The following is a 24,408-nucleotide window of genomic DNA, read 5'->3' on the forward strand; positions in this document are numbered from 1 at the left end:
AAAGCCTAATTTCCATTAAAAAAATTCCTCACCATGTTTGTATGGTTTTGTAATGTATTTTCAGAACCCATTTTTTTCATCCCAGCCCCTAGTGATGGGCCTGATGTCATCTGATATCTAAGGTTTTTATTGTTTAGGGATTATCTGCTCCTGGAGGGAAATCACCACCCAACATCACCACCCACCTCAGCACCTTTGTGCTAGGATCCCACGTGACGGGAGAGGTGAAGAGCCTCCCAGATCTAAAACCTATAAATCCTCATATCCAGATATGCGGTGACCTGTTAGAGATTTTTAAAATTAGTTACTTTGTCTTTAAGGTAGTTGTATTGACAGTACATGAGCCTGCTGTGGCCTTTGTCAGTTTTTATGTAATCGTATTATTTATTATCTACAAAAATATTCCTTACTGATGCTGTTATCAAACCACATAAATGCAAATAGCATGCAAACCCTGGGGAGTGTATCACAGAGATTCTGCAGTCAGGAATTTAAGTGGTTTACGGATCATTTGCTCTCCATTCTAAAAAAGAGTTAAACAGAGTAAAATGTGAGTTGTGCTTATTACATGCTTTGTAGTAATGATAATTCTCAGCAGCACTTTGAGGTGGGTATCATTATAACTCCCATTTTACAGATGAGGAACCAGAGGAGCTAAGGGTGTTGCTTTAGATGACAATAGCCATTAAGTGAATCAGGATTTGAACTAGTCCTCATGGTCTTAAACTGATGACATTGTGATATATTTGAGCATTTCAGGGAGAGAGAACATGAACAGTCCTAGGTGTGGGGTAGTTCAGACTGAAGCTTTCTTTTTTGATTGCTTTTAGGTTTAAGGTTCTTACGAGCATTGCGGCTGCTGGAACTCCCTCAAATCTTGCAAATTCTGCGAGCCATCAGCACCAGGTAAATGCCAGGCCTGCCCCAAGTATGCCTTACTCGTTTGGATTAGGAAATTCAAATGTTAACTGAACCTTCAACTCAGCTCATTTCCCATCAGAAACTTCAGCGGAAACGTCATGAAATCCCTCACTTCCCAAGGTAGCATTCGCTTACTTTTCTCCCATTGCATTAACCTCACACACTGGCTGGAAATTTGCAATCATCTTAAAGAGTTTGTTTCTTCTTTGTTTCTTGGACCTGCAGTGTATCCGTTCATTTAGGCTTTAACTCTTCCCCCTCCCCCCAAGTTTTTTTTCTTAAATCAAAGCAATTCAGACAAAATAGACTTTAAAATAATGACTGTTAAAAGAGACAAAGATCACATAATGATCAAAGAGACACAGACTAGATAACGATCAAAGGTTCAATCCAAGAAGATAAGAGTTGTACACAGGAATGTACTCAACATAGGAGCACATCAATACTTAAGGCAAATGCTAACAGCCATAAAAGGGGAAGTCAACAGTAACACAATAATAGTGAGGAACTTTAACCCCCCATTTATGCCAATGGACAGATCATCTAGATGGAAAGTTAATAAGAACACACAAGCCTTGAATGATGCATTAGACCAGATAGACTTAATACTTATAGGGCATTCCATCCCAAAGCAGCAGAATACACTTTCTTCTCAAGTGCACACAGAACATTCTCCAGGGTAGATCACATCTTGGGCTACAAATAAAGCCTCAGTAAATTTAAGAAAATTGAAATCATATCCAGCATCTTTTCTGACCACAACGCTATGAGATTAGAAGTCAATTACAGGAAAAAAAAAAAAAAAAAAACTATAAAAAATACAAACACATGGAGGCTAAACAATATTTTACTAAATAATCAGTGGATCACCAAAGAACTCAGATACTTTAATTCTACACATTCATTGTCATGAAATACACCACAGCTGTCTAGGAATGTATGACAGTTTCTCCAAGCCTGAGAGCTGCCCAGTAGCAGCAATGAACTCATTCTTACAGAAATAGAATCATTTAAATGTCTCCACAAAATTAAAATTACAGTTACAAAAAAAATCCAAATATTGGGTTGGCCAAAATGTTCATTTGGGTCTTTCTGTAACATCTTATGGAAAATTCCGAACAAACCTTTTGGCCAACCCAGCACCTTTAAGCTCCAGTCCTGTTAAAGCTGTAAGCATTTTGGTCTAACATTACCTACGCACCATCTCCATGACCCTGCATTCTCACTAGAAGCATCATCAAATAGTTCTGGCCAGCTGGGTCTCACTGCTATAAGTTGATGCTTTGTGGAGAAAGGGCTGTTTTTGTGGGACAGGCAGCCTTGCTGAGAACCCCAGAGATTTCAGCTAAACTCGGAGGCTTTCCTTAGGAGACAGGAGCTTGTTTGATCTTCTTCCTCCAAGGATCCTCTTGTGAGTTTAGCGATATGGAGCTTAATTTCTGTAATCCACTTCCATTTCTTCATTTAATCCATTTCTCCATTAATCCATTTCTTCATTTCTGTGATCCACTCAAAATTTTATTTTGCAAATCCACTCTCTGGCTTCTTGAGATTGTGCCTTTGGTCAATATAATATCAGGCTAGGGATCATCCCCCAGAATCTACCAAGGGTTTTGAACAAAAGTGTGTCACGGGGCTGTGCTTCTCCACCTGTAAGGTGTATATGCATAAGGAGAGGGGATCCAGGAATATTGCAGATCAGAGATAAAGGCAGGGCCTGGGACTCTGCATTTCCAGGATGCTCCCAAGGAAGGTGTATCATTGCTCTTGGTCTAGAAGCAAGCTCTGAGGAGCAGGAGTTTAGAGGATGAGGTATTTGTATTGTTCTGGAACCTGCCAGAACCCAGCAACACTCCTTCTTCCCCTAGCAATTCAGTGAAGTTTTGCAAGCTGTTATCCATCGTTCTGAGCATCTGGTTCACGGCTGCAGGATTCATTCACCTGGTGAGCATCTCATCCAACCCTGTGATGTTGCTGGTAAGCATGCATGTCTTTTCTGTGAAAAATGGAGGCAAATCTCCCGAGCTCCTGTCTCCATCATTGTGATCAGCGTGAGGTCTGTCTTTTTACCTCCTTTGGGTGGGTTTTCTCCACTCCATATTTCTCACAAGCATATATCTCCTGCACTCACAGTATCGATGTGTCTTCTCCAAACTCTCAAAACCTGTTCTTAGAGAAGGATTTAATAAGTGCATTCATCTAAAGTATAAGCAACAGGTAAAATGTATCACTGTATCATAGGGTTTCCAGCAATTTGAAAAAGAATAAAGGATCAGAGAAATAAAGAGATAAAGAAGTAAAGACATAATAAACAATGTTATAAATTATAATGAGTATATTGTACACTTACATATAATATAATAATATAAATAGTAATGTGTGTTTAGTCCCTCAGTCATGTCTGACTCTTTGTGACCCCATGGACTTAACTTTCCCCTATGGAGCCTGCCAGGCTCCTCTGTCCATGGGATTCTCCATGCAGGAATACTAGAGTGGGTTGCCATTTACTTCTCCAATAAATAGTAATAAATGATATAAATATCATTATAAAAAATAAATAGAGAAATAAATACAGGGTCAGAGAGAATTTCGTACTTAGAAAAGCTGGAGAGTTGCAGGGGGAGCAGTTGCTGAGTTGCAAAGGGAAGTTTGGGGACTTTCTTGGTCCTCCTGGAATCAATCTGTGTATGCAGCTGCCTCCTTTGTCTACAAGAAAGATTAGCTCTCATCTCACATAATCAGCAACATAATAAATGGATTTCAGCAATAGGAAAGAAACTCCTGGACTTAACTGCTCCAGGAAAGTTGAGGAGAGGTCATTAGAAAATGCAGAAGTTAAAGTGGGCTGCTAAAAGCTTGCAAAGGCCTTTGAGAAAAGCAAAGCAAAACAAAAAACAGACCAGAAGTCTTTTCTACTTGAGCTCTTCTCTCAAAAATCCATTTCAAAATAACAAGAAAAAGGAAAAAATAAGTAAAAAAAAAAAAAAACTTAGCCATGTTCAGTTCATCAAGGAAAATGTCAAACACCAAATGTGTTTGGTATTTCAAGAAACAAACTACAATGCACAAAATAGGTAAGCAAGAAGTATTTACTTTATAGGGCTCCCCAGGAGGCACTAGTGGTAAAGAACCCACCTACCAGTGCAGGGGATGAAGGAGACGTGGGTTCAATCCTTGGCTCAGGAAGGTCCCCTGGAGAAGGAAATGGCAACCCATTCCAGTATGCTTGTCTGAGAAATCCCATGGACAGAGGAGCCTGGTGGGCTACCGTCCAAGGGGTCACAAAGAGTTGGGCACAACTGAGCAGATTTATATATTCATATATATCTGTATATTTACTTTATAGCACAGGGAGTTATATTCAATATCTTGTAATAACCTATAATGAAAAATTATCAGAAGAAGATCACTGAATCACTGCGATGTATACCTGAAATGAACACAATATTATAAATCAACTGTACATCAATTAAAGAAGAAAGGAATTATGAAGGCTGCCACATCCTTCCTCCTCTTGCAGGCAGGAGACAGTTTTCCCTGAGAAATGTCACAGTAGTAAAGGTAGATTCCTACATCTAGAAGGTCAGCCCAAGGGCGTGGGTCCACCCCGGGAGAAGCAGTCACCAGTCTCCCTGTAGAGACCTGTTGGCCCTCACAGAACAGAGGGCAAGAGGATGCTAAAGGAGAAACCATGGTGACAAGGGTTTGTTTTTGGTTTTTTTTGCTTTCAGTAGCAGTTACCAGGCTGAATGGGGCCTGCAGCCCTATTTATTGGCCCTAACATGCTTTGCATTTTGTGTTTGCTATTTTTGTATTGGTCGCTAACCTTTTTATTTTTATTTTTTAATGTATTGATTTAATTGGAGGCTAATTACTTTATACTATTGTAGTGATTTTTGCCATACACTGACATGAATCAGCCATGGGTGTACATGTGTTACCCATCCTGAACCCCGCACCCACCTCCCTCCCCATCCCATCCCTCAGGGTCATCCCAGTGTACCAGCCCCGAGCACCCTGTCTCATGCATCAAACCTGGACTGGCGATCTGTTTCACATATGATAATATACATGTTGCCAACCTTTTTAAAAGGAAGTCACATTAAAAACCCAGACTTTGGGGTTCTTTGCAAAAACACACGTTTCTGGCAACCTGCTCTCAGAAGGCCACCTGCAGTCCTAGTGGATTAGCTGCACCCTAGACATACCACACAGAGAAGGCAATGGCACCCCACTCCAGTACTCTTGCCTGCAAAATCCCATGGACAGAGGAGCCTGGTGGGCTGCAGTCCATGGGGTCGCTGAGCGACTTCACTTTCACTTTTCACTTTCATGCACTGGAGAAGGAAATGACAACCCACTCCAGTGTTCTTGCCTGGAGAATCCCAGGGATGGGGGAGCCTGGTGGGCTGCTGTCTATGGGGTCGCACAGAGTCGGACACGACTGAAGCGACTAGCACATACCACAAAGCTTCCCGGTTACGCTAGTGGTAAAGAACCCACCTGCCAATATAGGAGACCTAAAAGATGAGGGTTTGATCCCTGGGAAGGTCTCCTGGAGAAGGAAATGGCAATCCACTCCTTGCTAGAATCCACATTCTTGCTAGGAGAATCCCATGGACAGAGGAGCCTGGAGTCTCAAAGAGTTGGACATGACTGAAAAGACTTAGCACAAATGCCATTGCCTCAGTTGCTCTTTTTGTTTAATGTAAAAAAAAAAAAAAATCTGATAAACTTAGTTTCCTTAAAACGTGAAGACACGAGGAACTAAGATCCTGCGTGTGTGTGGCCAAAAAAAAAAGTGAAGACTAATCGGGAAAATCAGAGGAAACATTTATCAGAGTTTCTTTTTTTAATTAAAGTATAGTTTCCATACAATATTATATCATTTACAGGTGTACAATATAGCAATTCACAATTTTAAAGATTGTGCACCATTTACAGTCATATCCAACTCTTTGCGACCCCAGGCTCCTCTGTCCATAGGATTCTCCAGGCAAGAATACTGGAGTGGGTTGCCATTTCCTTCTCCTGAAGATCTTCCCAGGAATCAAACCCATGTCTCTTATGTCTCCTGCATTGACAGGTGGGTTTCTTACTGCTAGTGCCACCTGGGAAGCCTTCAGGATAGCAATTCACAATTTTTTAAGATTATGCTGCATTTATAGTTACTATCAAACATTGGCTACATCCCCCATTTTATACAGTGTATCCTTGCAGCTTATTTCAGAGTTACTTTTTAATCACTGAAAATATTTTTCCAGGGAGAGAGGAAAAATAATCTGGAAAGTTTCTTTGCGCTTCCTTATACATCAACATCCATGTGCATAAGCTCCCTGAAATGAAGTGACCGTGTAACTGTGTATTTTCTCATGATGATCCTGATCTGTTGTAAAATGAGACTGAATAATAAGTGCTCAGCCTGACAGCCTCCGAGTCCCATGGCTCTACGGTTGGATGAGGTACCCACAGGAAAGGAAAAGAGAGGTTGTCAGCCATTTTCTCCAGAGAGCATCCCATCGTGGGCTCAAGTTACATGCCCCCTCAGATCTGAGCAATAATCACAAGGAAGGGAAACATGACTTCACAATCATTACCCACAATCTGCAAAACTTTGGATGGGACACACGACTTCACAATCACTACCCACGATCTGCACACCCTTCACAGCAACCTGGGAATCATGTACTATTTCATTTGGATTGAATTAAGTGAAACAAATCCAGTGTATTGCTTTTTCTTTATAAACGTTCCCTTGGAGTCCATTTACAGACCTTGCCTGAGTCTTCTTTCTTTGGACAGGTGGAAAACTCTGGTGATCCTTGGCTCCAAGGGAGAAATTCACAGACCATTTCATTCTTTGAGTCCATTTACCTGATCATGGCAACAATGTCGACTGTCGGTTTTGGAGATGTGGTACCCAAGACATACCTAGGACGGATTTTCATCATAGTCTTCACCCTCGGGAGTTTGGTGAAGAATATTTCCTATATCTTTTGAATATCACTTACATACACCCAAAACATTTGGTTAATGGGGAGAAATAAAGTGATGTAGGTTTAAGAGCAAGTGTTGCGTTGTTCAGAGCAGGTGTCAAATGAAAATGAAGGGATAAATGAATCCCATGTTTTTCAGACTGCATCCTCTGGAGCCCATGACATAATTGCTTGATTGCCAGGGATGAAGGTAGTAAATGAAGGAGAGCAGACCTTCCTAATTAGCCTCTACACTGATCGGAGCAACCTCATCTTCCTTCATCTTTTGCCCATCAGATTAAAGTCTTTCTTCCAAGGAGGAAGGGGACTTGAGGTTTGATCTGCTGGATGTAGTGTTCTTTCCAGCTCAGATGAGTAAGCTCTCTCCACACCAACATTTTACTACAGATAAGGGAACATCTGTGTTTGGTTCAGGAGTGTGTCCAGGACAAAGGAAGCCTCCTTTTTCCGTGACTTTACTTTCAATTCTTTAAAGACCATCCCAGAGTTCTCCATTCTACCTTTCGTTTTTTAACTTTTTACTTTGTATTGGAGTATGACCAATTAACAATGTTGTGATAGTTTTGGGTGGACCGCAAAGGGACTCAGCCATACATACACATGTACCCTTTCTCCCCCAAACTCCCCTCCCATCCATTCCAGTCTACTTTTCTGACATCCCGCTGTCCACATAATTGTTACATCCCCTCATTTCTATCATTTCCCCTTAGTGGGGTTCCACTCTGTCCCATTGCTTTTTTTTTTCCCCAAAGCCCCAAATAGGATCAAATGGAAGAGTCCGAAGGGCCGTTAGAAGTGATGGCAGGACCAAATGGATGGGGAGGTTGTCTTACTGCTTGTCTTTGCTTTCATCTTTTTGAAGGCTGAAATGCATTCTGTTGAATTTTAACCAAGTCCAAAGCCTGAAGTAAAGGAAGAAATTTCTTTAATTTTAAACTGTGCTTTAAAAAGCACGGTTCATAGTCATGTCTTTGTTATAAGAAAGAATATTTTATGGACCTTCCTTCTCCTTTGTCATCTTGGAATTTTGGAGTATCCTTGGACATAGTGAGACCTAAGGTTTTATTTGCTGATCATTTCTAGGTACTGTTCGCCAACTATGTCCCCGAAATGGTGGAACTTCTTGCCAACGAGAGAAAATATACCAGTTCCTATGAAGTGGTCAAAGGGAAGAAGTAAGTAGCTTTAGGGTATAATTTCTGCAGTTTGAGATACTCTGCTGGTCACTGTCTCTTTCTGAACACTAATGCCCGGCCTAGGTGGATGTATGGGCAAGGTCCTCACTCTCTAAAAGAGGGCTGTGCTAGAGTAGATACCACGAGAAGATGATATTTGCCACTTGATTCACGTATCTAGAGACACATAAGAATTAAATCAGTTAAAATTATTACAGATATGTTGTCATTCAGTGTCAAATGTTGATTGTGCCAGTATTTGCACATTCCTTATCATGACTGTTCTCTTAGATCCATTACTAATGGTTTTATTCATTCTAATCATGTGGTTGACTCATGACTAACTTTACATAGTGGATCAAGTTAAAGTCATGGTTTGAGTTGAAAACAATTCAATTCAGTCGTCTCAGCCCAAACTCCCCTAAAGCTTGTGGGGCTCATGACAGAAAAAGGTTTGCTCGAGTAAGGAGGAATTTCTTTTCTCCAGTCCTTCACAGATTACCTGTTCTGTCCACACCACAGCCATTTGTTCCCAGGAGCAAAGTGAAGTCAGAGTTACTTTTACACGATTTCTCAGTGGATGTATGTTACCTCCATTGCCATCGTGGTTTTTCACACCTAAGAGAAAGGTCAAACCAGTCAATCTTAAAGGAAATCAACCCTGAATATTCGTTGAAAGGACTGATGCTGAAGCTGAAACTCCAATACTTTGGCCACCTGATGCGAAGTGCCGACTCAATGGAAAAGACCCTGATACTGGGAAAGATTGAAGGCAGGAGGAGAAGAGGGTGGCAGAGGATGAGATGGTTGGATGGCATCACTGACTGTATGGACATGACTTTGAGCAAACTCTGGGAGACAGTGAAGGACAGGGAAGCCTGACGTGCTGCAGTCCGTGAGGTCATGGAGAGTCAAACATGACTTAGTGACTGAACAAGAAGAAGATAATGAATTGGAGATCTTAAATTTGGAACAATTCTTACCTGCTGTTGAGGAAAGAGGCACAGTGAAGATGAGCTCCTATGGAATGATGTCTTAACACAGTTGGATAAAAACCAAGATTGACTCAGGAGTAGGGAGAGAAAATAAAAAACCAAGATGAATGAAAAACAAATATTGAAAACAATGAAATGAACTAAATAAGCCAAAATCTGACCTGGCCCATCTGAAGAAAGGGATAAAACATGCCAAGTCAGTCAGTGAGGTCTGAAAAATTTAAGTTTGAGGCTAAAATTAGACTTTCAGCTTTCTTACATAACTAATGGGGTGGAGTGGAACAGCTTCCTTATGTAGACTAAGCCTAAGGAAACTGACAGCTCTTTTTCACTGTAAAGGTTACATGCATAGATTTGTGGGCCACTCTGAGATGTCTCTCCACTGGACTCACTGTTTTTGTGACTACTGGGTAATTTTAGATACAGGAGATAAACCAAAATAACCTGGATTCTGGTGCTGCTCAACCATACTATGTGACTGTGGGAAAATCAGTGAGACTTTCCAATGATCAGTGGTTCGTCAGTGAAAAAAGACTACACCAGCCAATCAGGAGTCAAGTAGAAAATCAAGTGTAATGAACACACGTGCAAGTCCATCATAGGTTGTAAATAAGCAAGAAAAATCTAGCGGCTGCAATAGTTGTCCACATATGCCTAAAAAGTTATGTGCAATTCAAAGTGTAGAATCATTCCCTACAGAATCTGAGCCTGCTTTTGTATATTAGAGATGTAGTCTTTGGTGTTTTTAAATTTAAAATCTTGGTGGAACATATACCAGCTTTATTTAAAACTAAGTTTAAGCTACGTTCAGTTCAGTTCAGTCGCTCAGTCATGTCAGACTCTCTGCAACCCCACAGACTGCAGCATGCCAGGCCTCCCTGTCCATCACCAACTCCCGGAGCTTGCTTAAACTCATGTCCATCGAGTTGGTGATGCCATCCAACCATTTCATCCTCTGCCATCCCCTTCTTCTCCTACCCCCAATCCTTCCCAGCAGCAGGGTCTTTTCCAATGAGTCAAGTCTTCTCATGAGGTAGCCAAAGTATTGGAGTTTCAGCTTTAGCATCAGTCCTTCCAAAGAAATCCCAGGGCTGATCTCCTTTAGAATGGACAGGTTGGATCTCCTTGCAGTCCAAAGGACTCTCAAGAGTCTTCTCCAATACCACAGTTCAAAAGCATCATTTCTTCGGCACTCAGCTTTCTTTATAGCCCAACTCTCACATCCATACATGACCACTGGAAAAACCATAGCCTTGACTAGACAGACCTTTGCTGGCAAAGTAATGTCTCTGCTTTTTTAACATGCTGTTTAAGAGTCCATCTCTAAATCTAGACTGGAAGATGCTACTGTTCCTGGGATGACCCGCTGCACCTTGCTCTCACTCTCTAGGTTCATCGTGGTGTGCGGAAACATCACTGTGGACAGTGTGATGGCTTTCCTGAGGAACTTTCTCCGCCACAAAGCAGGGGAGATCAACACTGAGATTGTATTCCTGGGAGAGTAAGTATATCTGTACGGCCCATGAGCGGGGGACACTTAAAATATGTGCAAATATTTTTAATGGAAGAAAATTGCCCTTCCGCCATTGATCTTTAAAAGTAGGAAGTAATTAATCAGCAAAAAGTAAAGAAAAAGCAGTTCATGACGAGAGTTAACCTATGAAAATATTATTCTGGACTATAAATTGCCGGATTTTTTTTCTGTACAGGTTTTAATATTATTTAAGTGAGTGAAAAAGACTGATGCTGCGAAAAGCTGAAGGCAAAAGGATAAGGGAGTGCCAGAGGAGAAGGTGGTTAGATAGCATCACCAACTCAATGGACATGAATTTGAGCAAACTCCAGGAGAGAGTGGAGGACAGAGGAGCCTGGAGTGCTGCAGTCCGTGGGGTCACACAGAGTCAGAAGCAACTTAGTGACTAAGTAACAACAACAATAGCATGTACTATTATGTATAACCATAATCTTGTGCGCTAGTCTGGTGCAATTCATGGTTATTATTCTGTCAGTTCTCAGAATTGCAAATGCAAAGTTCAGCTGGACGCAGAAGGCATGTGTTTGTTCTTTGTGGTTTATCTTTTTATGACCAGAGTCCAAGTCAAATATTTTGTGAAACACCGGTAAGTGCCTTTTTAACACAAAAAGAGTTTTAAGTAGGCAAGATGGTTTCTAATTGTTCTGTATTTACAATTTTGGTTCCTAATGAGGTTGAGCAATTTTTGTGTTTTGAAGATTTGCTGATTTTTTTGGAATTCTCTTCATTTCTTTTATGTAAGGAGGGTTGTCTGTTACTTTACTGACTTTTAAGCACTTAGTATACTTTTACAGTAGCTTCTTTGTGTCATATGTTGTAAATTTCCCTCCCCTTTGTCTTTTAATTTTTGTGTGTGCTTTTATCTTAAGGAAGAAGCATTCAATTTACACAGATTCCAATCTATCAACTCTTTCCCTTTTGACTTCTTGCCTTTCTGATGTTCTTCGATCTGTCTGTTCTAAAATTAAGTAACTATTTTAGGTTTTTATATTGAAATATTTTGTATTTAAGCTCTCTGGAATTGACTTTGTGTAATGTATAGGGAGGGCTCAGTGATTAAAAAAAAAATCCAGCTGCCAATAACAGGAGATGCAAGAGATATGATTCAATCCCGGGGTTGGAAAGACCCCATGGAGAAGGAAATGGCAACCTGCTCCAGTATTATTGCCTGGTAAATCCCAGAGACAGAAGAATCTTGTCTGCTACAGTCCAAGGGGTTGCAAAGAGTCAGGCACAACTGAGCACGCACACACGCGAATGTGTAGAGAACTAACTTCTTTATTTTTCTAAATTGTCAATCCATATCCAGAGATCACTCACTAAAGTCAAGCAGCTATGAGATGACATTTTGGTCTTATCCATGATTGCATGTGGGGTCACCTCAGCCTTCTTCATGCCTTTCGTAGTTGAACACTGTACTCTTTACATTATGACACCTTCAACCAACCGTTACCTTAGGCTCTCGGTTATGAGATGACCAGTAAGCCTTCTGAATTCCTTTATGGTGCTGCGGATAGATAGCCAAGAGTTCTGCTTCAGAATCATTGTCATGCCTGTCTTTTCAGCAATTTTGCATTGCTAGGCCCCTAATTTAAAACATAGTAAACAAACAAAAGACCCAAAGTGTTAAAACCAGTGATAAAACACTAATAATTGTAATCCAGTTGAGACAGAGAGGAAATCATTAAATGTATGGAAAGTTACATCTTTTACCCACTGCTGTATTTTCATAGAATAACGTAGGTTATTGTAGGTACTTGTCAAGATAATGATTGAAATGTCTTAAATGGCACAAACATTGGGAGTGGCTTGTCCAGACTCTGTCAATTACATCTATATTCTGAAGACTCCCCTTCATAGCTCAGTTGGTAAAGAATCTGCTTGCAATGCAGGAGACCCTGGTTCAATTCATGAGTTGGGAAGATCTGCTAGAGAAGGGATAGGCTACCCACTCCAGTATTCTTGGGCTTTTCTTGTGGCTCAGCTGGTAAAGAATCTGCCTACAATGCGGGAGACCTGGGTTCGATCCCTGGGTTGGGAAGATCCCCTGGAGAAGGGAACGGCTACCCACTCCAGTATTCTGGCCTGGAGAGTTCCATGGACTATATAGTCCATGGGGTCACAAAGAGTCGGACATAACTGAGCAACTTTCACTTCACTTTCTGAAGACTCCAAAATTGATATCCCCACTGGACATTCTTTCTGGCTTCATAGTCACACAGCTAGTAGCTTACTGGATATTTCCATCCCAGTGTTTCAAAGACCCCTCAGACTCAGCATTTTCAAAAGTAAATTCATGATCTCAAGTCCAGCTTTCCCATTTCACAAGGCAAATTAAAAATAAAACAAGAAAGAAAGCAAATAGCATTACTTATCTCAGCAAGTGGCATCTCATCAATGCCAGTCCTTAAAACAGAAAACTAAGCGTAGTCTTGGACATTCCTTTCTTCCTCAGACCCTGTGTACGTGTCCTAATTCTGTTGCTATCATTTCGTCTGCCCTGAAGGTGAGAGTGCTAGCTACTCAGTCATGTCCGACTCTTCGACCCCATGGACTGTATATAGCCCGCCAGGCTCCGCTATCATAACCCGATTCAAAGTTCCTATCTTGTCTCTCTTGAACTTCTATAAAGGCTACTTTACTGATCTGTTCTTTTTGCTCAGAAGCTCTCCTACTGGATGTGAATGATTTATTTTCATCCCCCAGCACTCAGAGTCCTTCTCTGGCCAAACTGTCTAAGTTAGCCTGTTGGAATCCTCCTATCTCATCACTCCATTTGTTGGCTTTAAAGTGATTATCACAGTCTGTGATTCTGGTGGACTTTCCTTTGATGCCAAAGTTCACGTTGCCTTTCCTCACTGTACATTCATACTGCTTCTCTCAGTGAATCCAGGCTGGCCTTTGACTTAACTTGATAAAGAGAATGTAGCAGACGGAAAACAGTGGTAGTTTTTTTTTTTTTAATAACTACCAGAAATACCTCCCAGCTGTTTACACACATTCTCTTCCTCCCATCAAGAATGGAGTCTTCTAATCTCCTTTCTCTTGATCTGAGCTGGCCTTTTGACTCCTTTTAACCTGTAAAATATATATAAATGACCAAGCCAGTTAAAGAACCAAGCCATAAGAAGCCTGGGCGCTTCTGCACTCAGTATTTTGACGCCATGGAACACTATGTGAGAAGTTCAGCTGCTCTGAAGGGCATGAGGGCCATGCAGCTGCCAGCTCCTCCGGAAGTCCAGCCGAGGGAATGGACGTGTGTGTGTGTGTGTGTGTGTGTGTGTGTGTGTGTCTATGTTTATTAGCTGCTCAGTTGTGTCTCACTCTTTGTGACCCCATGGGAATTCTCTGGGCAAGAATCCTGGAGTGGGTTGCCATTCCCTTCTCCAGAGGATCTTCCTGACCCAAGGATCAAACCCAGGTCTTCTGTATTACAGGCAGATTCTCTATCATCTGAGCCACAAATTTCATCTCTAATGGACATGTAAATGATACTTTTTCAGAAATTGTTCCCACTAGGGTTCTCAGCTAAACACAGTCATGTACTTGACTCCAGTGAAACCACACGGAGCAGAAGACTTACCCAGCTGAGCTCAGTCAAACATAAATATTGATTTGTTATTCTTTGTATTGAATGTATGCATCCTATGTACTTCATATACGTGCAATTTTTCACAATTAAATGAAAAAGTAAAAACTTCCTAGAACCAAAAAATGATATCAGTTGTCAGATTGGAAAGGTACCGTAATGCTGATCAGGATAAAGGAAAACCATGTACACACAGGCACATTGTCATCACACGTAAAATCATGTACACACAGATGCATTGTCATCACATGTAAGAGACACCTAATTCAACAATCGTTGGGGGGTGGAGCAGATCCATGTAGGAATCCAGAAGATAGCACTGCTCCAGAAGGCAACATATGAACATGCACATCAATAGCAAAATGTTGTTGTTCAGTTGTTAAGTCGTGTTCCACTCTGCATCCCCACGAACTACAGCACACCAGGCTTTCTGCCCTTCACTATCTCCCTGAGTTTGCTCAAACTCATGTCCATTGCGCTGGTGATGCTGTCTAACCATCTCATCCTCTGCTGCCCCCGTTTCCTTTCACCTTCAGTCTTCCCCAGCATCAAGGCCTTTTCCAACGAGTCAGCTCTTGGCACCAGCTGACCATTATACTGGGACTTCAATGCTTACTACCAAATATTTAATCCCTTACAATTTTTTCCAGCCTTACTACTCAGATAATTAACCTCTTTCATTTTTAATATTTCTTTTGAGTTTAAATTTATGTTTTATCACTCTTTGGACTCCTCAGTTGTACACAGTATTTACTTATCACCTGATATTTTTCAGATGAATATTATTCAGCCCTCTGCACCGCTTTGTCTCCTTCACTTGTTCCATCAGAGTTATCTTCTAATTTGTAATTACAGCAGCAATGAGTATTTATATCATTATGGCTAATAAATGTTGGTTTTATGATAACAGTATATTTCCTCAAATTTTTTTTTTCAGTATGTAGTGGTCACCTCGTTTTCATATGTGTATCATTAAATATTTTCCAATATCCATATCACATGTGTAGCAATAAATATTTTCTAATTTCTTCAACATTAAATAATTTCATAAGAGTAAAAGTTAAGTGAAAAATTCCCAACAGTTGTGCATGGGTCATTGGAGCATAGGTAATAATTAAGTACCATGTTTAAAACTCTTTATCCTAAATTATAACTCAGAAAATTACACAGAATTACAGCGTACATTAAAATGAATTATTGTGATGCAAACATCCATGTAACCATCACCAAAATCAAGATATATTCTATTGCCAGCTTTGCAGCAAAACCCTCCCCAACTGTTGCCCCATCTTTAGCTCCTAGAGGTAATTATGATTTTGACTTGATACCTTACATTTATTAATTCATATCTCCTGACATTTTTCCTGTTTTTAAACTCACAAAAATGGGATACAGATTGATTTACCTCAATATTGCGTTTGTGAGATCCGTCCTTGTTGCAGCTGGGTATAGCGGTACCTATTCATTTTCATTGCTGTGCGGTAAAGCATTCCATTATGTGAATACACCACAATTTTTCTTAATCCGTTCTACTGTTGGTTGACATTTCTCCTCAATTTCGGCTATTATGAAGAATGTTGCTTTGAAAGTTCTTGTATATGTGCCCTGGTCCCCAGGAGTAAAGCTGCAGGGTACTAAATCTTCCTGTAATAGAACTGTCAGTCGTCCAGAATGCTTTTTCTGTCTTGTCTGCACTTCCCCAGCAGCCCTGAGAGTGCCTGCTGCCCTATAGCCTTACTACCAGTTAAAACGTAACTTCCCACCCTACCTGATGCTTGGATACATCAGTCTTCTTCATTTGAGCCATTCATTCTTCAGAATAGCATTTGTAAGACATTGTCTCATATTGTGGTTTTTCATCTCGTTTTTCTGGTTGGTAATGAGGTCAAGAATATATTCAAATGTATAAGCCATTTGGATTCCTTCTTATGAAATTACTGTTATCCTGCCCCTTTTTTAAAAAATTGGAGTGTAGTTGATTGATAGCATTGTATTAGTTTCTGGTGTACAGCAAGGTGATTAAGTTATACGTATATATACATATTCTTCTTCATATTGGTTTCCATTATGCTTTTCCCCTCTCATTTTTATCCTGAATTAAATATAGATCTGCCAGTAACAAATTCTGTTATTTAAATGTAAAGACATCTTGATTTTTTTCTCATTCTTAAAGATGATTTTATGAATATAGGGTCTTAAACTGCTACCTTTCATCTTGGAGAACCATGAAGTATTATTCTGTTGATTTCCTGGTTTTGTTATTGCTATTAAGAAGTCTGTTCAATGATCTTTAATGAATTTTCTTCTCAAAAGACCATAGTGAAAGTGAAAGTCACTCAGTTGTGACCAACTCTTTGCAACCCCATGGACTGCAGCCTGTCAGGCTCCTCTGTCTGTGGAATTCTCCAGGCAAGAATACTGGAGTGGGTAGCCTTTCCCTTTCCAGGGGATCTTCCCTACCCAGAGATCAAACCTAGGTCTTGTACATCACAGGTGCATTCTTTACAATCTGAGCTACCAGAGAAGCCCAAGAATATTGGAGTGGGTAGCCTATTCCTTCTCCAGGGGGTCTTCCTGACCCAGGGATCAAACCAGGGTCTCCAGTATTGCAGGTAGATTCATAAAAGATTATATGTAGTACTTAATATGAAAGTATGTTATACTTTGACTATGATGTGTGTAGATTTGAATTTCTGATAATTTATTGTGCTTGGACATGAGTTTGAGTAAACTGCGGGAGTTGGTGATGGACAGGGAGGCCTGACGTGCTGCAGTCCATGGAGTTGCAAAGAGTCAGACACGACTGAGTGACTGAACTGAACTGATTGTGCTTGGTATTCATGAATCTTTCTGAGTCTCCAGATCAGTGTTTTCCACCATTTTTGGCAGATTCTCAATTATTTCTTCAAATATTGCCCTTGTCACTATGTTCTTCATCCTCCTTTCCTGGGGATTCAATTTTACGTGCATGAGTCCTTTTTCTTCACTGTACCAAATGTATTTCTTATCTTCTTTTTTATATTTCCCTTCTTTTTTGTATCTTGGTATTACGTTCTGGATAATTTATTCTGACCTACCTTCCAGTTTACTACTTCTCTCTTTGTGTTTAATCAGTTTATAAATTCACTCATTGAGTTTTTCATTTCAGTTATTGTATTTTTTAGTTTTCTAGAGTTTCTATTTGGTTCTGTTCAGATATTCTGTTTTTAGATTCTTGTGTTCCAGGCTTATCATTTATTTCAATAAAATAAATATAATTATGTTGTAATTTGTGTGTAGTAATTTGATGCCTAGAGTCTTTATTTTTTTTTTCCAGCTGACCTTTAGCATGGTGATAGCATGTTTCACACGTTTATTTTATTTATTTATTATTTTTCAATCTTATAGGAATTTTTAAAATTAATTTTATTGGCATATAGCTGCTTTACAATGCTGCGTTAGTTTCTACTTTACAGCAAATGAATCAGCTATATATGTACATATATCCGCTTCCTTTTGGACTTCCGGTTCAGATCACCACAGTGCATTTAGTAGTGCTCCCTGTGCTATAGAGTATGTTCTTGTTAGTTACCTATTTTATACATAGTATCAATACTGTGTACTTGTCAATAAGTCTTTGGTTTTTATTGTCAGTTATTTTTACTGGATGTTACACATAGTATCTTGTTTTTTGTGCCTGCTTTCTTATCATAGATTATGTGCTGACTCTTATGTTAAAAAATATATGTAGATAACTTGTGGCCTAGAAAAATATTACATTCTTACAGAAAGGGTATTTCTTTACTTCTTCCAAGTACAATGGGGCACTTCTGTCTCAAGACCACATAAATCCAAATTCAAGGCTTGAGGTTCTTTGTACTATGCAGGCGACAAGCTAAGGATGGAAGTCTATCTGAAAACTAGCTTATTCACTTTTACACTTCTATGTCTCCATACTTCAGTTATGCCAGGTTAAAATTTGGAGGCGTTATCAAACTCTTCATTTTGTACATCAGCAGAGCTGTTGCCCTGTGATACCACCAGCTGACCTTTAGCATAGTGATGGCATGGTTCACATGTTTATTTTACTTATTTATTCTTTTTCATTTATAGGAATTTTTAAAATTAATTTTATTGGCGTATAGTTGCTTTACAATGCTGCATTAGTTTCTACTTTACAGCAAAATGAATCAGCTATATATGTTAGCTCATTTTGGTTAGTGCTTCTTCTGAATTACTCAGTGCTTTCAGGGGGCGGAAAAAAAAGAAAAACAAAACCAGACTTAACCTCTAAGACCTTGATTTGTTCTCAATTTTGGCCTGGTAATTATTCATGGTCTGGTTTTATCTCTTATGATTTATTAGGAGATGTTTTCATATTTCATCTAGTATTTTTATTTTTATATATCCTCAGTAGAAGACTGGCTGAAGTTACCTAATTTACTGTTCCTAGAAACAGAAGTTCCAGCTCTAGTGATATTTAATATATGGGAATATGCAAAGCTCTCACTTGTCCACATATGTTTTAAGGGAACAAAGGAAGTTTTAGTCAAGAGGATTGATAATTCTCTTTTACTCAGAGAATTTCAAAATACTGCAGTTGGTAGTGGGCCAGATGATAAAAGTGTTATATAGTGTATCGTAAGGATTTGGCTTTAAGGAAGTTGTCTTTTCTCCAAGTCAGTTCTGAATTCTTGGTGATTTTGAGCAGAGGGATGACATGATCAGATTTAGTTTTCTTTCTTGGTGTTGAGAAATTGGAATTGGATTTATCATAATTCTTACAACAGCCTTAGTAACTGACTTACACATAAGCACATTGTGGTTATTTAATTTTCTGATTAGTTCATTTTAATAATGTTCTAAGCCCAGTACATGAACTCACCAGGCTTCCTAGGTGCTGCTAGTGGTAAAGAACCCCCCACCAATGCAGGAGACATAAGAGATGTGGGTTCGATCCTGGGTCAGGAAGATCCCATGGAGAAGGGCATGGCAACCCACTCCAGTATTCTTGCCTGGAGAATCCCCATGAATAGAGGAGCCTGGCAGGTTACAGTCCATAGGGTTGCAAAGAGTTGCCACAACTCAAACGACAGCCCAGCACAGCATGTATGAAGTCACCATCAAGACAAAATTTAGGACACAATCTATATCTAACTATATGGTCTTTCCCACATTTCATCCTGCTCTGTTTTTTGTCCATCATTATTATCATTCTTTATCTCTCCTGTAGTTTTATTACATTTATATATACTCTTTAAAATGTTTAAATATATTTACCTTTGCAGAAGGAGGATCTCACCCATGAAATATTGTAGTACTTAGACTCTCCTTATTTTATATTTCTAAGATACACTCATATTTCTGAGTGTTGCTATAGTTAATTGGTGTTTGAAGAAGGGAATGGCTACCCACTCCAGTATTCTTGCCTGGAGAATTCCATGGACAGAGGAGTCTGGAGGGCTATAGTCCATAGGGTTGCAAAAAGTCGGACACGACTGAGCAACTAACACTTTTACTTTTTTGTTTCATTGTTATAAGATTTCATTGACAGAGTAAACTTTATTTATCCACTCTTGGTCTGATTTGAGTTGTTTCTAGATTTTTCTGTTGGAAGTAGTTTTGTTATTAACATGGCCTGTATATGGCTCTTGGTGGATCTGTGCAAGAGTGTCTATGTGTATGGGGGGAGGAGTGGTGGAGGTTTAATGGTATAAAAAAATGTGAATGTTCATTTTAGGAGATAATAGCATGTTTTGCCAGGTGTTTACACCATGTTTGAAGCTTACTGGCAATGTGTAAGGGACTTTGTGTATCTAAACATCTGTGCTTTTTTCTAACAGTTGACATGGTCATACTTTTTCATCTTTGCAATGCAATCAATGTAAAATGGAATCTCATTGCGGTTTTGATTTACACGCCCCTTATCACGAAGAGTATAGTTTCTCTTCATGTTCATTACCCATATGTGTTTCATCTTTCTGTGAAATGCCTATCCATGCGTTTTGCCCATTTTCTTACTGGATTGTTGGTGGGGGTTTTCTTACTTAATTTCTGCTACTGCTACTGCTGCTAAGTCGCTTCAGTCGTGTCCGACTCTGTGCGACCCCATAGACAGCAACCCACCAGGTTCCTCTGTTCCTGGGATTCTCCAGGCAAGAACACTGGAGTGGGTTGCCATTTCCTTCTCCAATGCATGAAAGTGAAAAATGAAAGGGAAGTCGCTCAGTCGTGTCCGACTCCTCGCAACCCCATGGACTGCAGCCTACCAGGCTCCTGCATCCATGGGATCCTCCAGGCAAGAGTACTGGAGTAGGGTGCCATTGCCTTCTCCACATAATTTCTAGGAGAGCTTAAAATATTCTGACACTAATTCTTCATCAATGATGTGAACTGTAGCCATATTCTTCCAGTTTGTAACTTGTCTTTTCTCAGAGTATTAGATGTCTTTTGATATTCAAAAGGTTTTAATATTATAGTTCATATTTTCAATATTTTCAACTATATTTAAAAACTTTTTAGTTTTTGCTTAGAATTTTTCCCTATCCCAGTATTTAAAAGATGTTTAAAATATTTATTTTTATTTATTTATTTGGCTGCACCAGACCTTAGTCGCAGCATTAGGGGTCTTTTTAGTTGCAGCATGTGAGCTCTTAGTTGCCGCATGTAGGATCTAGTTCCCTGACAAGGGATCAAACCCAGGCCTCTTGCGTCAGGAGCTCGGAGTTTTAGCCATTGGACCACCAGGGAAGTCCCTTTAAATAAGATAATTAACTGCATTTCCTATAAAGAATTTTGGATTTTCTTTTTTTGTTTTAAATTCCTAATTCTACAGCAATGTGCTTTTTGTGTGACATGACACATGAATAAAATTTCATCTTTTTCCATAGACACCGATTTTATCAATGCTAGTTTTTGAATGAATCCTTTTCCCCTCACTGATTTGACATGCTGCCAGTTGAATAGATCTCTTCTGTTTTTGTTTTTTTTTTTAATAAGTTTATCTGTCACTGCGTTAATACTATACTTTTTTAATTACTAAGGCTCATAATTAATCCTTACATATCTTAGGGCAAGTTTTTCCTCCTTGCTTATCTTTATTCAATAATTGACAAGCTCTTCTTGGCCCTTTATCTTCCATATAATTTTTATAATCATTTTATCATGAACTATGAAAAACTGCAAAAATTGATGAGAATCTCATTGCATTTTTGACTCAAAATTTACTTCTTTGTGTTACAATTTCTAACTCTGACTTCTATTTCTAACTCTAAGATAACTTATGGTTATCTATTTATGTAGTTCTCAATTAGTGTTTCTTAATAATATTGCAAAATCTCCTAGCTTGCTGATGTTTATTATATATTATATAATTTTACATATTTATATTGTAATAAATGTATATGACATTTTATAGGTAATTAATATTTTCTGATACTATTGGAAACAGTGTCTTATTAATTGTATTTTCTAGTTGTTTGCTTTTGGTATAAAAAAAAATTGACTTTTGTATATTAATCTTCCATTCATCCATATTGTTAAATTAGAACATGTTATCACTTACATCTGAAATCTAAAAAAAAGTCACCCTTACATAAACAAAATGGAGAGATGGTTTGCCAAGGGTTGGGAATTGGGAGAAATAGGGAGAGATTTGGTAAAAGGGTACAGATGAATAAAGTCTGAGGATCTAACATAAAACATGGTGATCATAGTTGATAACACTATTGTATAATTGAAATTTGCTAAGAGAGTAGAATTTAAATGTCATCACCCCCGCAAAAGGTGAATGCGTGAGGTGTGATCGATGTGTTAATTAACTCAGTGGGAGGAGTCTTTCACAGTATATACATCTATCAAATCATGTCATACACTAAAGTGAAAAAGTGAAAGTTGCTCAATTGTATCTGACTCTTTGCGACCCCACAGACTGTACAGTCCATGGAATTCTCCAGGCCAGAATACTGGAGTGGGTACCCTTTCCCGTCTTCAGGGGATCTTCCCAACCCAGGGATCAAACTCAGGTCTCCCACACTGCAGGCAGATTCACTAAATATTTTACAATTTTAATTGTCAATTTTGCCTCAACAAAAATGAAAAACGTTCTAAAGTTGTTTGCAGAATTTATAAATATCAAACAATTATCATTTTCCCCTTTGATCCATCAATAATTGAGAAGATGCATTGAGATACTTTATTACAGTGGCAGATTCATCTATTTGTGTCTCCAATTTTGTTTAAATGTTTACATATTTAGAAACTATTTTATTTAGTTGTTTTAAAATGCTATGTCTTTTTGAATAATTGAAATATTCTCATTTGATCCTGAACTTCCTTGTTCTTAGTAATTCTTTTTTTTTTTTTGTATTAATCCATTTGTATCTTTTCACGTCACTATGATTGATGTACCTGAGCTCAAGACCCATTCCTAGAATTAGGCTAATGGTATCAACATCACCTGAGCATGGGGATTAGTAATGGAAGATGTATATTTTCCAAGAGTATTAGGGTTTTTATTAAATGCACTAAATAATATAATGGTCTCTAAACCGAAGCCACTCTTCTTTTTCCGTCTTTGGCACGGCATCCTGTGTCCAGGGTCTCTCCTTCGTTGGAATTGGAAACCATATTTAAGCACCACATGGCCTATACAACCTTCATTTCTGGGTCTGCACTCAAGTGGGAGGATCTGAGGCGAGTTGCGGTAAGATCTAGTTCTTTTCCTCCTTGTCATTTCCCTGCTGCTGCTGCTGCTGCTGCTGCTGCTAAGTCGCTTCAGTTGTGTTTGACCCTGTGCGACCCCATAGACCGCAGCCCACCAGGCTCCCCCGTCCCTGGGGTTCTCCAGGCAAGAACACTGGAGTGGGTTGCCATTTCCTTCTCCAATGCATGAAAGTGAAAAGTGAAAGTGAAGTCGCTCAGTCGTGTCCGACTCTAGCGACCCAATGAACTGCAGTCCACCAGGCTCCTCCGTCCATGGGATTTTCCAGGCAAGAGTACTGGAGTGGGGTGCCTAAGCTACAACAATTAAGATGATAGTGTGTTGGTCTTCCCAAAGGTATTACTCCAGACTCTTAACTGGAGTAAATACAACTTCTTCAACTTACTGATCGTAGAGGAAATGTTAGCAATTGGCCTTCAAATCCTTCTTGACAAATACCAAGTTGACCTCACTGTTTACATACACTTACATTTAAATTTTTATTTCACTGAAATCTCTGTCTACAGCAGTTTTATTTTATTGTTCTAATAGATCTGGAAAAGTTGTGGATAGCAGAAGTCTGTTAGATCTTTCTATCCAAGTAGGATTCTTACCAGATGACAGATTTCTAGGAGTCTGTCAGCTTTCACCAACTTCTCTTAAACACACTGATATGTCCTCTCATAGAAAGGGCATGAATGAAGATAGCAGAGATCCCATTTAGGCTGAGATTAAGACAGATACAAACCCTCCAGATATCTTTCATTTAAGGCCAAGGCCAGCATCCTTTCATGTTTTAGGTTTCACAGAATCGTATATACCAAAAGCTTCAGTTTTTAAAGCAGAGATTTACAGAGTCAACACAAAGAAGTGAAGCAAAAACTGACACAGGCAAAATAATCTTTCTCCTTCCTGCAACTTGGGATAAGAACCTCTTCAGTATTTATTTATTTATTTTTTTGCTAAACTGAAAGACAATTGCTTAAAAGGTCTTATTGCTCATGCAATTGCTTAAAAGGTCTTATTGCTCATCACTGCTCATAAATTGATGTTTTTGGATGATAGGAAAAATATCACTATGCACTATTCCCATTTTAAAGCAATCTGCATCTGTGTCAGGGACCCTGTTCATCTAAGGTGCCTCTCTCAGGTATCCTTATCACCAGTCCTTCTCGAGTGCGCTCTCTCTCTCATTGGAATTCTATGACAAAACCATGGGCTGTCAAGGTGGCTCAGTGATAAAGAATCTACCTGCTATGCAGGAGATATGCGATATGCAAGTTCAGTTCCGGGTTCGGGAAGATCCCTGGAGTAGGGATCTTCTACTCCAGGGCCACCTACTCCACTATTCTGGCCTGGGAAGTTCCATGGACAGAGGAGCCTTGAGGGCTACCATCCACAGGGTTGCAAAGAGTCAAGACACGACTGGGTGACTGAGCATGCACCAGGTAACAGAACCCTAAGAAAAGCCCAAATGGGAACAGGCAAGCATGGCCCATGCAATTAACAAGGTGACTG

General features: G+C 39.4%; 1 protein-coding gene across 1 annotated transcript in view; it reads left to right on the plus strand.

Moving 5' to 3' along the window:
* Window positions 1-24,408, plus strand: part of LOC147343750 (potassium channel subfamily U member 1-like) — a 53,691-nt gene that overhangs the window by 18,109 nt on the left and 11,174 nt on the right. Inside the window, exons 4-8 of the mRNA XM_086380420.1 lie at window positions 831-906; window positions 2,790-2,898; window positions 8,001-8,092; window positions 10,478-10,588; window positions 22,788-22,893. Of these exons, the coding sequence (XP_086236546.1) occupies window positions 831-906; window positions 2,790-2,898; window positions 8,001-8,092; window positions 10,478-10,588; window positions 22,788-22,893 (494 nt within the window). The remainder of the gene's footprint in view (window positions 1-830; window positions 907-2,789; window positions 2,899-8,000; window positions 8,093-10,477; window positions 10,589-22,787; window positions 22,894-24,408) is intronic.

Source organism: Bos grunniens, chromosome 27, assembly GCF_055505025.1.
Source record: "Bos grunniens cultivar Pamir isolate PY7600 chromosome 27, Bosgru_T2T1.0, whole genome shotgun sequence".
NCBI classification, from domain to species: domain Eukaryota; kingdom Metazoa; phylum Chordata; class Mammalia; order Artiodactyla; family Bovidae; genus Bos; species Bos grunniens.